Consider the following 18,254-nt stretch of genomic DNA (forward strand, 5'->3'; position numbering starts at 1 on the left):
CGCTGCGGACTACCTCAGAGACGAGGCCGCCGTTGGACTGCAGCTCCCCTCACCATCGTCCCTTCTCCCAGAGTCTCTGGGAGGAGGAGGGGGAGGAGTGGCCTCGGCCGCCCACGCACCATAACCCTTCCTGACGCGCATGCGCAGCCCCGCCCCTTCACTCCACACGCCGGAAGTAGCACCTCCGCAGGACGCTCTAGGCCTCACGCCTCTATGCTCCCACTGGGCAATAAAAGGAAGTGACGCAAAGTGCAGGCAAAAGTCCGCGTGGGAGAGGAAGCTGGTAAGAGAAGGAGCAGCGAGGGGAAGAAGGGGTCGCGGGATTAGAATTCAGGGCAGCGAACAGAGCGCGAGGTAAAAGGCTACGGCTGCATCCATATCTCTCTAGGAATCTACATGTGGAAGGGATCTAGGAGTCCAGGTAGACCACAAGTTGAACATGAGCCAACAGTGTGATGCGGCAGCTAAAAAGGCCAATGCGATTCTAGGCTGCATCAATAGAAGTATAGTGTCTGGATCAAGGGAAGTCATAGTGCCACTCTATTCTGCTTCGGTCAGACTCCACCTGGAATAAGACTGTGTCCAGTTCTGGGCTCCACAATTCAAAAAGGACATTGAGAAACTGGAGCCATGTGTCCAAAGGAGGGTGACTAAAATGGTGAAGGGTCTGGAAACCATGTCATGTGAGAAGAGACTTAGGGAGTTGGGTACGTTTAGCCTGGAGAAGAGAAGGTTAAGAGGTGAAATGATAGCCCTGTTAAAATACTTGAAGGGATGTCATTTTGAGGATGGAGCAAGCTTGTTTTCTGCTGCTCCAGAGAACAGGACCCAGAGCAATGGATTCAAGTGACAGGAAAAGAGATTCCACCTCAACATTAGGAGGAACATCCTGAGAGTAAGGGCTGTTCGACAGTGGAACAAGCTCCCTTGGAGTGTAGTGGAATCTCCCTCCTTGGAGGTCTTTAAACAGAGGCTGGATGGCCATCTGTTGGGGATGCTTTGATTGAGAGTTCCTGCATGGCAGAATGGAGTTGGACTGGATCAGGGCCCTTCTTGGGGTCTCTCCCAACTCTAGGATTCTATGAATTCCAGTGGTGGGTTATAAAATATTCTAGACTCTCTGTTACAAGTAAAGCTTTTTAATATTGTACGCTCGCGTAGGTTTTATCCTCTTGTGTTTGTTTTTTTAACTAAAGGAAATGGCAGACATCGTGGATGATGATCCGGACGCATGTAGCTTTCAACTCTTGGGTTCACCGAAGAAGAAAAAGAAGAAGAAAAACAAGTCGGAAAAGCTCAATGGGAAGACGAATGAGCAGAAGCAGAAATCCACAGGAGACGATTTATGCGCAGGTAGCTTTCAGCTCTTGGGTTCACCAAAGAAGAAGAAGAAGAGAAAGAAGAACAAGTCAGAGGAGCTTAATGGGGAGGCGAACGGACAGTCAGTGAATCCTTTTTTCCATCCGTCTTTCTCTCCTGACTCATCCTCTGTTTTCTCTGAGTATGTTGAGGGTCAGGATACAAAGGACTGTCAGACTGAACAGCAGAAACCCAAGAGGAGGAAAAAAGACACAAGGGAGACTCCTGACTCCGAACTGTCTTGGGTTATACCAGAGAGCAACCCGGACGATGAGGTTGGAAGAGTTGCAGTGAAAAAGAAGAAAAAGAGAAAGCACAGGTCCAGTGAGCAAGATAAGGACAACGACTTTTATGTCCCCGAGACTCCAGAAGAAGCCAGCAATCTGCTTGAAGCAGGTCAGTTGGAAGCGGTGGATATCAGTTGTGCAATCACTCCCAAGAAAAAGAAGAAGAAGTTAGCAAATGTATTGTCAGGAGAGCAGGTTGAAGCCAGCGAAGCCTCTGTTGCTGGGACTGACTTTGCCAGTGATTCAGAGAACACGCAGGAGTTTGTATCCCCTTCTCAGACACCCTCAAAAACTCAAGGTGCAGGTTTTTTGCAGACTGAGACAAGGCAAAAGGTGTCAGTTCCAGGCCCTTCAGCTAAACTGAGCAGCCACTCTGCGCAAAAGAAGCCATGCAAGCGTAGAAAACATCCCAGTGTATCTTGCTCCGCTGGTAATTCAGATGCTACCGAAGATGTTTGCTCAGTGAAAGACGCTGAGGAGGCGGATGGAAAACATGACAACTCGGAACAAGACCATATGTAAGTTCTCGATCCCAGAATGACTTGCTACCAGGGAAAAATACTGTTCTAATATTTTCTTTATTTCAGGTGTTTGAAACCATTCAGGTACTTTGACTAGGCCAAATTAGATGCTCCAGCTGCAGTTCTTTGTGTTTAAACACATGTCTGCCTCATTCCCACAGAGATGGAATGCATGTTGGGGGGCTCAGTTACTATTCTACTCCATTTTCCTTATGAGGGAGTGGAGCTTTGAAGCAGGCCTTATACAGTGCGCCCTTGGTATACACGGGGGATCCGTTCCGGACCCCCCCGTGTATACCAAATTCCGCGTATGCTCAAATCGCCATTGGGGACAAAAGTCCCTAGCTTACCCTCCCCTTTCCTTCCCTCCCTTCTTGCCTCCCTCCTTCCCTCCCTCCCTTTCCCCACTTACCTTTTTCATCGCCGCCGCCGCCACCTTGGCCTCCAAGTCGCCGTTACCGGCGGCGGCGGTGGTGGTGAGGAGGCATGGCCCTCGGCCTCTGCGGGAAGGCCAGCGGCGCTGGAGGCCAAAGGGCCTCTAGCCAGCCACCCGGCCCTTCTGCGGAGGCTGCATCTGCGAGGAGGCCGGCCTGGAGACCAGGCTTCGGCCTCCTCGTGGCTGCCCCCTCCGCAAAAGGGCCAGGAGGCAGCAGTGAGGCCAAGGCCAGGCGGCGGCTCCACTTCTTCGCCGCCGCCTCCGTAGAAGGGCTGGGTGACTACCTGGCCCTTTTGCGGAGGCAGCGGCAGCAGCTGCGAAGAGGCCAAAGCCTTCCCTGCAGCCCGGCCTCACCGCTGCCTCCGCAGGAAAGCTGGGCGGCGCTGGAGGCCAAAGGGCCTCCAGGCAGCCACCCGGCCCTTTTGAGGAGGGGGCAGCCACGAGGAGGCCGAAGCCTGGTCTCCAGGCTGGCCTCCTCGCAGATACAGCCTCCGCAGAAGGGCCGGGTGGCTGCCTAGAGGCCCTTTGGCCTCCAACGCCGCTGGCCTTCCCGCAGAGGCCAAGGGCCATGCCTCCTCGCCGCCACCACCGCCGCCGGTAACGGTGACTCGGAGGCCAAGGTGGGGGCAGCGGCGATGAAAAAGGTAAGTGGGGGGAGATAGGGAGGCAGGAAGGGAGGGAGGGAAGGAAAGGGGAGGGTAAGCTAGGGACAACTTCCGGGTTTGCCTTCCGTGGATGCTCAAATCCGCGGAAGGCAAATCCACGTATAAGAAAGGCCGACTGCATCGAGGAAGAACTCTAGGTTGTTCAGCTTGGAGGGCAAATGTAGGTGAGCTTGATACTACATTCATTTATTGTAGTATTCACAATTCTTTGCACTTGCAGTTAAAGCAACTAAAAGATGTAAATAGTGTTGTTACTTGTTTATCTATGGCCTGATACAGACAGGCCAAAATAAAGCTGCTTCGAGTCACTTTGGAGGTATGCTGTTTAAATGATACATGCGTCCTAAGAGTCCAGAAGCTGCACCAAAGCCACGCTCCAGTCCTAATGCATCATTGAAACACCATACCTCCAAAATGACTCTAAGCAGCTTTATTTTGGCCTGTCTGCATAGGGCCTAAGTTTCCCTTTTCCCCCCAGCCCTGGGAGTCACAGTGGCTTACAGAAGCTTAAAACAGATACAGATAAAAGTTCACATTAAACAGACGTTAAAATATAATTAAATTATGAATAGATCAAAAAGCAATAGAAGTAAGGATGAACAGCAACAAATAAAACAATACAGCACACTATTAAAATCCATGAGCAGCTACTTCCCAAAGGCCTGCCCAACCAAAAGTCTTTGCTTGCCTGTGGGAAGACATGGAGGTGCCAATCTGGTTTCTCTTAGAAGAGCCTATGAGCAGCCACCAAGAGGGCCCTCTTCTGTGTTCCCACTATATGTGCCTGTGAGGGTGGTGTCAAGAGAGAAGGAGATACAGGGCAGGTTCATGTAGGAGAATACAGTCCTTCCATTAACCTGGGTCTCAGCAGCATAGAGCTATGCAGATCACAACAAGCACTTTGAATTGTTCCTGGAAACAGAACAGAAAATAGTTTTTGTATGGAAAGTAAATAAATGTTCTTTCTCATCTGCATGTGTTCTGATGTCTCAACAGACTGCAAAAATCCACTTCAAGTGTGCATACAGATGAGAAAGGGTCATCTTCTCCCAAGAGTCCAAATTCTGAACTTGTTACCTTGGACAATGAGTTTCTAGACTCCCCAGGCTTCCAAATGCAAGATTTGGAGTCCGTCACCCGGCAGCTGGAGGAGTTCATCCCACATGTGAGGACACTCTCAGATTCCCTAATCAAGCAACTGGCCTTAAGAGACCTGGTCAGATTTAAAAATTTTAAGAAACAAGGTGAGTATATGGTCCTTAATGGACAGGTGTAGTGCAGATGGAGGTGAATTTCCTTCATTAGTAATTCCTCTAAAGAAGGAAGGAGTTTATGTGTTTTCCAGGAAGAGGGAAAGGACTTTGATCATCTGGTCACCAAAATGTTATGTCAGTATAGTTATAACCTGCTTTCTTGCCTTAACCAAGGTGGTTATGAACTGCAGTCCAGCTTCCTGAGCAATAGGAAGCAGGAGATACTAAATCAGATCTGTGGTCTGTTTAACCAAGGGTTGCTTCTTCTGACTGGCAGTGATTTTCCAAGATTTGAGTCAGACTTTTCCTCTCTTTAGCCTAACCTGGAATGGCATGGGAACTCTTGCAAACCATTGAGCTACAAGAGTTCTTCCCTTAATGTTTTTTATTTGCAGCAATTAGCAAAGATCCTTCAACCCACCAGCTGAATATGTTCTGCATCTGAGGAAGCATTCAAGGCAGTTAGCATATCAATAATATAAGATAGTACATGCCCTTAAGCTTATAAACTGGAAAAAAAGACACTGCCCAAAAGGAAGAGAGCGTGGGGAAGGTAGAAAAGCAGGGGAAGCCAGCAAAATGAGGCACAATTTCTTTGTATTATGAGTTTAGTCAGCCTGGTGGAATAAGGAGAGGAAAAACAAAGTGGATCTGACTTCTCAAAAGGGCTGGTGTTGGCCCAGAATTATAGAAAGTCAACTTATGCTGAGTCAGTCTGTTGTTGCCATGCCATGCAGTAGTTCCTTACACTAGAATCATAGAATGATAGAGTTGGAAGAGACCACAAGGACCATCCAGTCCAACCCCAATCATGCAGGAAATCCCAATGAAAGCATCCCCGACAGATGACCATCCAACCTCTGTTTGAAGACCTCCAAGGAATGAGACTCCACTGCACTCCAAGGAAGGAGTGTGTTCCACTGTTGAACAGCCCTTACTGTCAGGAAGTTCCTCCTAATGTTGAGGTGGAATCTCTTTTCCTGTAGCTTGCATCCATTGCTCCGGATCCTAGTCTCTGGAGCAGCAGAAAACAAGCCTGCTCCCTCCTCAATATGGCATTCCTTTAAGTATTTAAACAGAGCTATCATATAACATCTTAACCTTCTCTTCTCCAGGCTAAACATCCCCAGCTCCCTAAGTCGTTCCTCATAGGGCATGGTTTCCAGACCCTTCACCATTTTAGTCGCCCTCCTGTGGACACACTACGGTTTCTCAACATCCTTTTTGAATTGTGGTGCCCAGAACTGGATGCAATATTCCAGGTGGGGCCTGACTAGAGCAGAATATAGTGGCACTGTTACTTCCCTTGATCTAGGCACTATAGTTCTATTGATGCAGCCTAAAATTGCATTGGCCTTTTTAGCTGCCGCATCACACTGTTAACTCATATTCAACTTGTGGTCTACTTGGACTCCCAGATCCCTTTCACATGTTCAGCCAGGTGTCACCCATCCTATATCTGTGCATTTCATTCCCAAGCAGACATGGATAGGAATGTGCCATTAGTAGGGTGGAAGGAGGCACTTTCTCTTTGCCCTGCTATTCCATTTTAATTTTCTTGTTCCCACTTTAGGGATCTCAGTGAAATTTGGCAAGTTCTCCAAGAAAGAAAATAATTTGCTGAGGAAAAACGTAAAGGCCTTCTTGGAAGAGAGTGGAATAGACAGTGCAGAAAAACTCTTGTTTACGGACAGATTTCCTGAAGAGCAAGCCGACCTCAAGAAACTGAAACGTGAACATTTGTTTGGCTTAAAGATTGGTGAGTCTTAATAGGTTACTTTGATCTTCATGACCAAAGGACTTTCCTTTTTGTTATAATCATGAAAAAATGTAAATCTTTTTCTGCTTTTAAGAATGTAAGACTAGTGCTAAACTGGATGAGACCAAGGAGGGGCATTTTATATAAACATAGAGTTTTCATAGTCTAGGTACCTTTCATCATTGAGTTGCTGCATTGCAGTGGATTTATTGTAGTAAGGAATGTAGTTTGTTAAAATACATTTCAGATACTACATTCACGGCTTTGGCTATCTCATTGCTGCCTATTCTTAGCTTGAGATCTGGCAGATACCATTTAAAAATACACAGTATTTTAAATGAAACTGAGTTTACCATACATTTGTAGTGTGCCATCTTGTTTTCTGCCAAGCTGTTTATTCAATAAGTGTATTTTTAATTTTTCTAGATGACTTGGATAAAATTGTGTCGATACCAGATACAGATTTAACACAGGCGTTGTTTATGTCTCCCACAGCTCAAGGCATTCCACGGCCCTGGAGACTTGTCTATTACCGAGCGAGGAAAATGTTTGACCCTCAGAATTATAATGGAAAGTAAGAGGAACAACAGTTGCAAGGCGGGTTTGTGTCCTGTGGTCCCTGTTGGGGGATATATAGGAAATTTGGTAGTGGGTAAAATTTGATATTCATATATTAACTGCAGCAGCAGTTGTTTGTGCCCCAACAGTATATATTTGAGCTTCTGGTAAATAAACAGGATACATAAGTAAGGTAAAAATAAGACTTTATTGTCACCAAGGTTCTAGAAAATAAGTAATCAGTAGAGAAAAACTATACTTGATACAAGGATCACTTGAGCTGACCCACATCATAAAGATAAGAAAGAAAAATATCCTCAGATGAACAACATTGTGGCTACATCCATCTTGGATGACAGTGGAAAGAGGAAAATGAGTTGTAAAATTCTAACCTTTAGTAGAGTGGGAGGCGATAGGAAGTGACCTCTTCACAGTCACATTGACCAAATGACCATAGAGATTATCAATGCAGCTATGAGAAAGGAATTCCTCCTTACTCCTAACTATAGATACAAGCATTTATTCCATACTTGCAGCAGTCTGAACAACACGGCAGCCTCCCTTGTCTGTTAATTTATATCCTCCCCTTTTTCCACTGAGCTCAGTGTATTATCCGTGTGAAACAGGCATGGTGCCTCCAGCCCTGCCTCTTTGTGGAAGGCTGAAGGTTCTTTTCCTTTTGCTTGTTCATCTGTGTCTGCCTATCTGCTGGTGAAACAGAAGTCCCTGACAACTAGACGCCAAACATTCTTTCTCTTTTTTAATTAAAGGGAAAAAACACGTGCTACAATGAGTTTCATGACCATAGTAATTTCTTTCTAGGTATTCTAAGAAAGAAAAGAAAAAGCTCAGAAAGTACCAAACCCTATATGGCAACAACTGGAAAAAGATGTCAGAGCTGATGGGTCGAAGCAGCCACTCACTCCAGCTGAAGTATTATGATGTGAATTCCAGTATGTTACACTCTTGCATTTAGCTCCTTCAGATTCCTCCTCAGAACAAAGATGTCTTGTGCCCTATGCCATTCTGGGGCAACATAGTTCTTCTCCAGTGATGAGGCCAGAGACATCCTGATGTGGATTGTACTCTCCTCATCATTTCAGCAGGCAGGAATAGACTTTGAGGGATCTCCCCACCAACATTTCCTAGGATATGATACAAGTTATACATACATATTAATGTAGTATGTGAGGTCCTCAGTGCATCTCTCTATTTCACTAAGTGGTCATCTTTCCCATTTGTCAAATTGGTCTCTACCCTCATCACCAAAAAGAAACATCTCACAGGTCAGGCAACGTTCCTGTAATTTATTTAGTATTATTCATTGTATTCACTGCTACTCAGTATTGAATATGTTCTTGTTTCAACTCTTTATTCCTTCATAACAACTGTTAATGCAAGTAACATGCAGTAGTTTTTTGTGGGTTTTTCGGGCTATGTGGCCATGTTCTAGAAGAGTTTCTTCTAGAGCATGGCCACATAGCCTGAAAACCCCACAAAAATCTATGGATGCCGGCCATGAAAGCCTTCGACTTCACAAACATGCAGTAATTAATAACAAATAATTTTGATCAAAGATTAGAGTTAGGGCAGATTTTAGGAAATATGATGAAATCAAAATGTTTACCAACCTGAAGATCCTTTGTCTTCATCACAGCACTTCTGGTGTTGTTTTGTTTGGACCACCAGGCCTTGTATTTCTTTGTTGTAGTGTTTGCATTTTGCAGCATGCCTGTCTTACCCATAGGCGGATGAACTTCATTAAGAATCGGTCTGAAACAGACTGAATGTCTGCCTAGGCCAGCATTTGGTTCCAGCAGCAGCCATCTAGATGGCTTCTGGAAGGCTTGAAGCAGGATATGGGCCCAATTCACTGGAATAGCTGGGCCGATCCCTCACTTTGCATGCCACATTCATTTCTTTGGATGAGATCTTTATGACTGCAAGTTCCCTTATGCAGTGAGAACTGATTACTTTGAATTATTCCATGAAAAAAAAATGATGTAATAAACTTGGGTGGAAAAGGACAAACTTTTTCTAGGTTGGTTAAACTGGAAGCCTCTGTGGGAGCAATTCTTTAAGGGCTCCTCCAAAAGCCATTGTGGTAGGGATAAAAATAGAAGGTCCTAGTCTTCCATTCTGTTTCCACCCATGGCCAGCTAGGCATCCTCTCAACAGTACCTCAAAATATCAAGTGCCAGTCATGCCTTTTTTTCTTACATGGTCAGAATTTAATTCCGGTGCTTGGAGTAGAGAAGAGACCAAGAAATTGCTTGACACGCTGAAGGAGATCCTGAAGGCTAAAGTTGAAGGCTTGGACTCCACCCGGAAGCCAAAGAATATGGATCAAGCGATGTTGCTCCGTGAAAACCTCTACAAGGACATCCCATGGTTTCGGGTTGAAGCCAAAGTGAAAACCAGGGGCTGGAAACAGTGTAAAAAGAAGTGGTAAGGCTAACAGTGGCTCGGGCTGCACTTTTATGTTTCTTATGTCGGACTTGCTGCCTTTTGTCCATTGTTTGCTTGCTGCAAGTGGATGCCTCTGGGCTTTGAAACATGGTTCTCTGATGCATGTGAGCATATTTTTGCCAAGGTGCTTCAAAGGTTTGCTCTGCTTACCTTAGGGATGAGGAAACACTCGCATAGCAAAGCACTTAATCCAGCAAGAGTGGAGAGCTGGTGACTATGCAAGGTTATATCGTACTTCGGATCCATAGCCAGTAGTCAGGTACGAGGGAGGTTGCCCTCCAGCAGTCTCCAAAGAGCCGATGGTTCCCAGTCTATTTTCCAGGGTCGCTCTGTTGCTCCATCCAGCTCAGGAGTGATAGAAATTGCAGTCCATTTAGGCCTTTCCATTTTTAGTGACTTAGAATAGTGCTGCTCAAAGTGGTGTCCCAGTGCTGATCTGCAGCAAATTTTAGGGAAGAAATAGTTGTAGTCAATAGACAGAACTAGGGTACTTGCCCCTGGCACACTGGGGGGAAATCCTGCTGGTCTCCTGCATCAGATACCCTGAGAAGCACTGCTTAATATGTATTTTCGTTTTTCAGTAGCAGTTGCAAGTTCATAACAAAGCTTAATACCAGTTCCTAAAAGGGAACAAAACAGTAAAATTGCCAGTATCCTCCTGTCCTGCTCTCTCTCACACATACATATGCATACATAATACTTCCGCTATTTTGCTCTCAGCCACTTGTTCCCTGTCCTTCCTTCTTTCCAGTTACTCAACCCTCCTGATTACCCGGTTCCTTGTATTTTCTTCTGTCTCTTTACTAATCAGTTACACTGACTCCATTCTGTCTCTTCCCTCCTGTTCAATCCCACATCAGATTCACTGCACCTGGGATGAGACAGCTTTGTGTTCCCCTGTGAATAACTTACTCAACACGAACCAGCCTAGCATATCACAGTAATGTAAGGAGGTTAATGAACAGTTAAATCAAAAGCCAAATTCTCCCCTTCCCCTTCTGTTTTTAAAGGATGTCCATTGTGACCAAGAAGATGTCCCGAGGGAAGACGAGGAATCGTGGCCTTGAAAACCTGAAGTTCAAAATCGATGTCATTGAAAGGTATGAGTCAGAGCTATAACCCTTTTTCCTCTTCCTTATTAAATTTCTAGAACATTCTGTGATTAGCTAGCACAAAGGAGCATTTCTGTTTTACTCTGAAACCTTTTGGATCTGTAGTCCTGTGTTAATGAGCAGGAAAAATGAAGTCCACAAATATACGCTGAGTGGTACCTGGCTTGAGAGCAGTACATATGGAAAGGATCTGTAATCTTAATACACCACAGGCTAAACATGAGTCAAGAGTGCGATGTAACCTCATCCAATTCTGGACACCACCATTCAAAAAGGATATTGACAAGCTGCAATGTGTCCATAGGAGGGTGACCAAGGTGATCAAGTGGTCCAGAAACAAAGCCTTATCAAGATGGATTTGAGGAGCTGTATATGCTTAGCTTGGAGAAAAGAACCATAGACTCAACGGCCTAGAGAGAGCCCCTTCCAACTCTAGAATGGGCTCCATGGGCCATAGAGTCTAACTCCACACACAATGCAGGAACAAACTAGAGCACCCCCAGCAGGTAACACTGCAGCCTTTTCTTAATGACATCCAGAGAAAGAGACCCCACCACCTGTCTAGGTCATTGATTCCATTGCTAAACCACTCTTAGTGTCAAGATGTTCCTTCTCAAATTCAAGTGAAATCCACCCTCCTGTAATTTCAAACTATTGACCCTTTGGGGCTGCAGAGAACAGACCTGCCCCCTCCTCCCTGTGACAGCCCTTGATGTATTTAAAGAGGGCAGTCATGTCACCCCTCAGTCTTCTCTTCACCAAAGAGAACACGTCCAGGTCTTTCAACCTCCCCTCATATGTTTTTTCTCCATACCTCTTATCTTCTCAGCTCTTCCCTAAAGTTAATCCAACTTTTCTATACCCTTTTTAAAATTGGCTGCCCAAAACTGAACACAATAGGCTAAATGAGGCCTGACCAACAGAGAATATAGTGGGATTGTTGCTTCCCTTCACTTGGAAACTATGGTTCTGTTTATGCAGGCTAAAATAGTATTTGCCTTCTTTGCTGAAGCATCACACTGCTGGCTCATGTTCAGTTTATAATCAATAATAATCTCAAGTCTCATTGAAAGTTGATGTGATAGCCCTCTGTAAACATCTAAAGGGATGTCATGTAGAAGATTAAGTGAGTTTATTTAGTTGTGTTCCAGTGATTAGGACATGAACTAATGGATTCACATTACAAAAAAAAGTGATCCACCTAAACATCTTCATGACTGCCAGAGCTGTTCTGAAGAGGACTTGGGGGACGGGGAGACTCTTCTTTGGAAGTTTTTGAACAGAAGCTGAATGGCCATTTCTTAGGAGTGCTATAGTAGTGTATTCCTGCATGTCAGGGAGTTGAACCAGATTGCCCTTGGCACTCCCTTCCAACTCTAAGGTTCTATGATTCTATGTATGACTCCTGAATTAACTGAACTAATATCAGCCTCAGGCTTGACCTATCTTTTAATGGGCAGATTAAACATGATATGAACTGAATCGTCCAGCCCTTGGGCTTTTCTCTTCCATCGCCCAAATGGAAGATAAGTGATATGGTAACAAGCATCCCGTAGATCTAAAGACAGACAAATACCTGGGCTCCCTTATGTGTCTAAATCTGTCTTTCCAAGACAAGTTTTGTTGTTCTGCCCAGTGCTAAGGTCTCCCCTGCCTTCCATATAGACAGTCCTTTACCCAGATCCCTCCCCCCAACCCAGCACAGCACCACATTGAGATCTCTGGTGGTGACAGGTTTTTACAAACCTTAAAGGCATATGTATCACATTTCAATCCATTCTTGAAAAGAAGATTACATGCAAAAGGTGATAATTGAATGTGGTGAATTCTATTCTATCTTTCTTTGTATAATACATGGATGAAAAGAACTCAGCTTTACAAAATCTGGAATATCCCTGAGTTCAATATACCACAATTTCTATGCAAAGGTATGGATCTGTCGAGGTTGGAGCCATTGTGCTTCCCCTAGGCATGCACATCATTGTGCCAGCCCCATAGCACTGGGACAGAGGGTCTGCCCTCTAACTCTGTCAAATTTCCTTTTGCTTCTAACTCTGTCAACTGCAAACTGATGTAGTGGTTAGGAAAGTGCACTACCTATTTGATGTTGATATTGAAGGCTTCAAGCACACAGACAGAAAGGTTTTTTTAAAAAGAAATAATCTCGAGGTACATGCTGCAGAGTTCTCTAAATCATGGGTTCACTATATCCAGACAGATTTCTTTGGGGAATCAGAAAGATTGCACTGGTGGGCAAAATAGTCTGGCCTTGTGTTTTTCAAACTATAAGAAAGGCAGATTGCTCAACTTGGGGAGAACATCAGTTACACTGCTGCTGTATGGTGGATAAATACACAAGGGCTTTTCATCTGAAATCCAAGATAAAGCAGCAAATGGATGGAGCTGGAAAGCCAAGAATCATTCTTTCCTGTAGATGTCTGAATTTTGTGTGTGTGCATAAATGAATGAACATAGCTCTTTTTCTATTTCAGGCTGTATGAACTAGATGTTGAGGACACAGATGACATTGACTGGGAGGATCTCTCTCGCATCATAGGGTAAAAAAACAGCAATCAGCTTGTGGGACTGACACACCTACTATCCTATTTTGTCAGCTTCTGTGGCTGGAGGTGCCATGTGTCCACTTCACAGGCTTGCTTCAGCTGAACTGTGTACCCTGTCAGATCTCTTAAGAAAAAATAAGCAGGAAGCTGCATACGCTACCTTCATCTTATTCATGGAAAAATGTCATAGAAATGTAAATAATCTATTAGAAATTAAATACATATGGAAGGACTGTGACTTCCACACTCCTGTGCTGGGTTCACATTGCCTTTGTTGTTGATGCTGTACTTTGCCAGAATCTTGAAACCACACCATTTCCCCATTATCTCCAGTGAAAACTGTTAGCAACTCTCTCCCCCCCTGCCCACCCTGATTTTTCTTTTCTCTACATCAGGAATGTCCCTCCAGACTATGTGAGAAACAGATTTTACAAAATCAAGAGTATGTACGTCCCTTATTGGACCACAAAGACCTTCCCTGGTGAGTGTTTATCTCATACACCCAAACACACTTGCACCTGTTTAAGGTTGCTGTTTGCTGTTTACGCTGTATAGGTACATAGAAAGCTCTCTTCCACTGAGCCAAACTATTGGTCCAGGCTTTTGAAAGAAGGGCAGCTGGGCTGCTACAGAGAGTGGCCTTTCCCAAACAGTGAGGGAGAAACACTGGAGAGAGGGCCAGGGGCATCTGGACCAGGGTTTCTTTAATCCAGAAGAGGAGAATGTACAAGGCATGAGGTCTTTCACCCTACCAGGAGTCTGCTTGGCTGCATTGCGTAAGCAAGATTCTTAGACTAGATTAAATACCCGAGGCTAGTAGTCCTCCTGCAACTGCAAGGACCCCACTGTACTTTTGTGGGGTCCCTTCCAAGTTCCTGGTTATGTTTTTGCAGGCAGCTCACCTTCCCATTAGATTCTGGGCTCAGATTTGGAACTCCTACATGGAGATCCAAGACACTCAGAGATCAGAAAAATCACTTTTTTAGAGTGTAACTCCAAGATCCCTTCAGTGACTTCAGAGACTTGCAAAAAAAGTGACAACTCTGGTTTCTGATAAGCCTTGTATAGTTACATTCTTTCTCCTTTCTTTTCTTCCCTTCCTTTTCTTATTCTTTTTTTTAAAGTTGAACGTGCCTAAGAATTTCCACTGTGGAAGAGTTGGGGAAAAAATATCCTTTCCTTATCAGTATCCTATGATGTCCTGAAAAGTACACACTTTCTTCCTGTCTTGTTTTCTGTTTCCCTCTCTCCCTCCTCTTTCTTTCTCTTTGTTTTTCTCATTCTTTGCATTCCACTTGGGTTGAGGAAGCCAGTTCAGAAAAGCTTCCTGGGCTTTCTGAGCACATTTATGTGGGTGTGAGGGAAATGGGGTTATCATGACTATTTTATTCACACACACACACACTGCCTTTTTCCCAATATAGGAATTCAAGGCAGAAATAAATTAATAATTTACTGGGTTGACCTCTTTCAGGATCGCTGGGGTGGCTGTGCTCATGTTCCTTAAAACTTGCCAGAAGCATGTAGACCTCTTTCCAAATCACTTGGTCTCACAGCTCACCCCAAAAAAAGGAAACAAGCATGAATCACCCAGCCTTACTCAAGATTTCATTCTCTGTTTCCTTTTCCAGAAACTATTGACTACCTCCACAAAGAGATACTGCCGAAATTAAGATCCAGAGTGGCAGGAAGGGAGACAAAAGAAGTAGCAACGGACGACGTGAGCTGGAAAAGAGCCTTCAAGTTCAATGAGATTTTTCAGGATGATGATGACTTAATTGATGATGAGGAGGAGGAAGAGGAGGAGGAGTAGAAGGGGAGGAACCATTGAGAGAAGGCACCGGTGAATGATGCAATTCAGAAGAACTCTGTGAGTTCGTGACATGCTTAAAATATTGCCCCTGAGGCAAAAGTAAACTCTTTAGTGAAAAGAATTAACTCTGTTTATATTTTTATAAATTAATATGTGGCTGTTGCTACTTCATATATTTTGTCATAAGAGATGTGGGATGGAAGAGGCTATTGGGTTTCTGTTATTGGAAATGTCTCAGCAAAGAGCCCTCCCCAGTTCACATGGAACTCCTTTGCTGTCTCTGTATAGCACAGGAGGGGTCGAACTTTTGGGATTGTCCCTATAAAAATTGTAAAACCTTGCCCCCATTAAAATTGTAAAAAGTTGGGGGCTTGCCTCCTAAGGCTCCCCAAGGCCTCCAAGGGTGTGTTGAGAGCAATTTGACACTGCTTTGTGTGCTATAAACCATTGGTGGACATTATAAAAAACATGCTAAAATGGGGGGGTTTGGGGGAAATTTGGGGTGGGTTCTTTTTTTTCCTCAAAAGGAAATGGAAGCGACTGCAGCCCACAAATGTGGTACCAGGAGCAGAGTGGCCCATGGGCCGAATATTCCCTCCCCACTTGGGCACAGAGCAATGGTGTTCCCTTGCGTTCCATGTGCTCCATCACCTCTGAACACAGTTGGAAGATGGAACTTGTAGACCAGCTGCAGATTGCCTATTCCCCTTTACCTTGGGGAGAGCACTTGTTGGATTGGGCAGGGCTGGGCGGTTTTCTCTGGGCTCAGGCTCTCACTTAAACCAAAGGTGGGTTTTTGGACTTCAGCTCCCATCAGGCCTTGGTGAGGAATGCTCAGAGTTGCAGTCTGCAACATGAGGCATTCTGTTTCAGAACTAGTTGAACAAGGCATTGGGAATATTCAGATCTGGGCAGCCTTCTCCCAAGAAGAAGGGTGACTTTGCCTTACTTACTTCATGGCCATTTGTTTTTCCTCCTGTTATCTCTCTGCCACACAGCCTAGCCTGGCAGAGTTATACCTCAGGATCTTGGTCTACGTCTGGATTCAACTTCATGAGCTTCCTGTTGTTCTGTTTACAAGTGTTTAAGAAATAAGAATACGTACATATATAAAGATAATTGTTTTTTAAAAGATGTTTTCTGAAATAATTTAAAAGATGTTTAATAGATGTTTAAAATTAAGTTATTTTTGTACACTTAAGTTTTTTTAAACAAAGTCACTCTTTGCTTGATTAAATCCTTCTCACACATACTTGTGCTTGTTCCTTCCTTAAAACTTATAACTGTTACATTTGAAGATAACAATTTGTTCAGTAAGTTCTTGGCTGTCTTGACACAGCCCATACTGATGGGCATTGTGACATTGGGCATGTATATGTAATCACTCCAAACGTCAGGGCTCTTTGGTTGAAGGAATAGAGGGCATGCTTATCAAATTTGCAGATGACGCCAAATTAGGAGGAGCAGCTGATATCCCAGAGGGCAGGATCAAAATTCAAAATGACCATAACAGATTACAATGCTGGGCCAAAAGTAACAAAATGAATTTCAACAGGGAGAAATGTAAGGTACTACACTTAGGCAGCATTCTCCACCAACTGTAATAAGGAGACCTTGGTCTGGGGAATTTATCATTAGCTCAAACAGAGGAGCGGTCTCTATCCTATGTATACGAAGGTAGCCAAGGTAATAGGTCAACAGAGACATGTTTTATGAAAACTGAATACTGTTTATTATTCATTCACACATAAGACAATCATACACTCACACAGTCATCCAAGAACTCAGGAATATAGTAAGTTAGCATTGGATAGATAACATGAGGCTTTCTAATGGTAATATTCACCTGTATTGGCGGTGCTCCAGGTCCAGATTGATGAAGACTCAGCAACACGGAGGGGAAGGAAGGGAGGGGGAGTGGATTGGAACAATATCAGAACTCAGACCGACATGAAGCCTGTCTGGATTCTAACATGGAACAATGACAAAAGATTTGAGGGACCTTAAATAGACAAAATCTTGCCTCAGGCAAAGAGCTGATTTCCACATTTATTATTATTATTATTATTAACCTTTATTTATGAAGCGCTGTAAATTTACACAGCGCTGTACATGCAATTTTTTTAGTTAGACGGTTCCCTGCCCTCGGGCTTACAATCTAAAAAGACATGACACAGAAGGAGAAGGGAGTGGTGGAGGGAGAGGTCCAGCAGTTCCTCTCTACCTCCGAGGCCTGGACCAAGGCAGATGGACTGGAGGGAGGGCTTGGCTTCAAAATGGAAGGTTAAACATTTCAAAGCAAAGCCAAATCTACATATTAAAGATTGCTTGATCTATAGAAGTCTTCAAGGTGGGAATGGTTATGGCCTGGCAAAGCATCCTGGCCATAAATCTGCCTCAAAGGTGTGACTGACCCTTTTCTGTTGGCAACTTCTATCTGGGCCTCTGATCTATATTTCAATAGCCTACATGACCTGCCCGTCTTGCAGTGATGGAAAACTCTACATCATGTTTCCCATCAGGCACTCTGTATAGGGTCATCAGAAGAAAAGTCATCCACATTTAGGATTTTAAGGCACCAATGCTGGTAACAGCAGAAAAAATGAAAGCACAGATACCTGACTTGAAAACAGGATGTGTGAAATGGCTCTAGGAGTCCTAGCAGACCACAAATTGAATGTGAGTCAACAGTGCGATGTGACAGCTAAAAAGCCAATGTGATTTTAGATTGAGGGGAGTAATAGTGCAACTCTATTCTGCTTTGGCCATGCCTCACCTGGAATATTGTGTCCAGTGCTGGGCACCACAATTCAAAAAGGATTTTAAAAAGCTGGAGCATGTGCAGAGAAGGGTGACCAAAATGGTGAAAGGTCTGGAAACGAAGCAACTTAGGGAGCTGGGTATATTTAGCCTGGAGAAAAGAAGGTTAAGATGTGATATGATAGCCCTGTTTAAATATTGGAAAGGATGTCATATTGAAGATGGGGCGAGTCTGTTTTCTTACATCTTCAGAGAATAGGACCTGAGCAGTGGATTCAAACTACAGGAAAAGCGATTCCACCTAAACATTAGGAAGAATTTCCTGACACTAAGAGCCTTTCAGCTGAAATCTGCTGCCTTGGAGTGAAGTCTCCTCCTTCGGAGGTTTTTAAACAGACTTGATGGCCATCTGTCAGGGGTGCTTTGATTGTGTATTCCTTCATGGCAGGGGGTTGGACTGGATGGCCCTTGAGGTCTCTTCCATCTCTATGATTCTATGGCTCTAAAAAAGCATCTCAGGCTGCTTTGGAGGCTGGTGGACTCCATCTTTGGAGGTCTTTAAACAGGTTGGATGGCTGTATTTCAGGAGTGCTGCGATTGTGTATTCCTACAGGGCAGAAGGAGACTGAACTGGTCAGCCTTTGTGGTCCCTTCCAACTCATGTTTCGCTGATTCTGTTCACATTCAGCTTCACAAAG

At 44.3% G+C, this 18,254-nt stretch overlaps 1 protein-coding gene across 2 annotated transcripts; it reads left to right on the forward strand.

Annotated features, from left to right (window-relative positions):
- The first annotated feature begins 31 nt into the window (after positions 1–31).
- On the forward strand, positions 32–16,038 carry LOC149308183 (transcription termination factor 1-like). Of its 2 annotated transcripts, none has more exons than XM_089535265.1 (11): positions 32–283; positions 1,197–2,164; positions 4,265–4,512; positions 6,095–6,280; positions 6,776–6,854; positions 7,661–7,791; positions 9,067–9,286; positions 10,318–10,407; positions 12,912–12,977; positions 13,379–13,464; positions 14,615–16,038. In XM_089535265.1, the coding sequence occupies exons 1-11, from the start codon at positions 140–142 to the stop codon at positions 14,794–14,796; spliced, it is 2,400 nt and encodes a 799-aa protein (XP_089391391.1). In that variant the 5' UTR covers positions 32–139; the 3' UTR covers positions 14,797–16,038. The 2 variants fall into 2 exon arrangements, with proteins under 2 accessions (XP_089391391.1, XP_089391392.1); XM_089535266.1 differs by having other exon boundaries at positions 271–354.
- Positions 16,039–18,254: the final 2,216 nt, after the last annotated feature.

This window comes from Sceloporus occidentalis, unplaced genomic scaffold (assembly GCF_023333645.1).
Source record: "Sceloporus occidentalis isolate IW3139 unplaced genomic scaffold, rSceOcc1.0.p SCAF_8, whole genome shotgun sequence".
Lineage (NCBI taxonomy): Eukaryota > Metazoa > Chordata > Lepidosauria > Squamata > Phrynosomatidae > Sceloporus > Sceloporus occidentalis.

Coding starts and splice junctions, on each gene's coding strand:
- LOC149308183 (XM_089535265.1), top strand. CDS start 140: ATGCGCAGCCCCGCCCCTTCACTCCACACGCCGGAAGTAGCACCTCCG. Junction 6,855..7,660: donor CCTCAGAATTATAATGGAAA/GTAAGAGGAACA, acceptor ATTTCTTTCTAG/GTATTCTAAGAAAGAAAAGA. Junction 13,465..14,614: donor GACCACAAAGACCTTCCCTG/GTGAGTGTTTAT, acceptor TTCCTTTTCCAG/AAACTATTGACTACCTCCAC.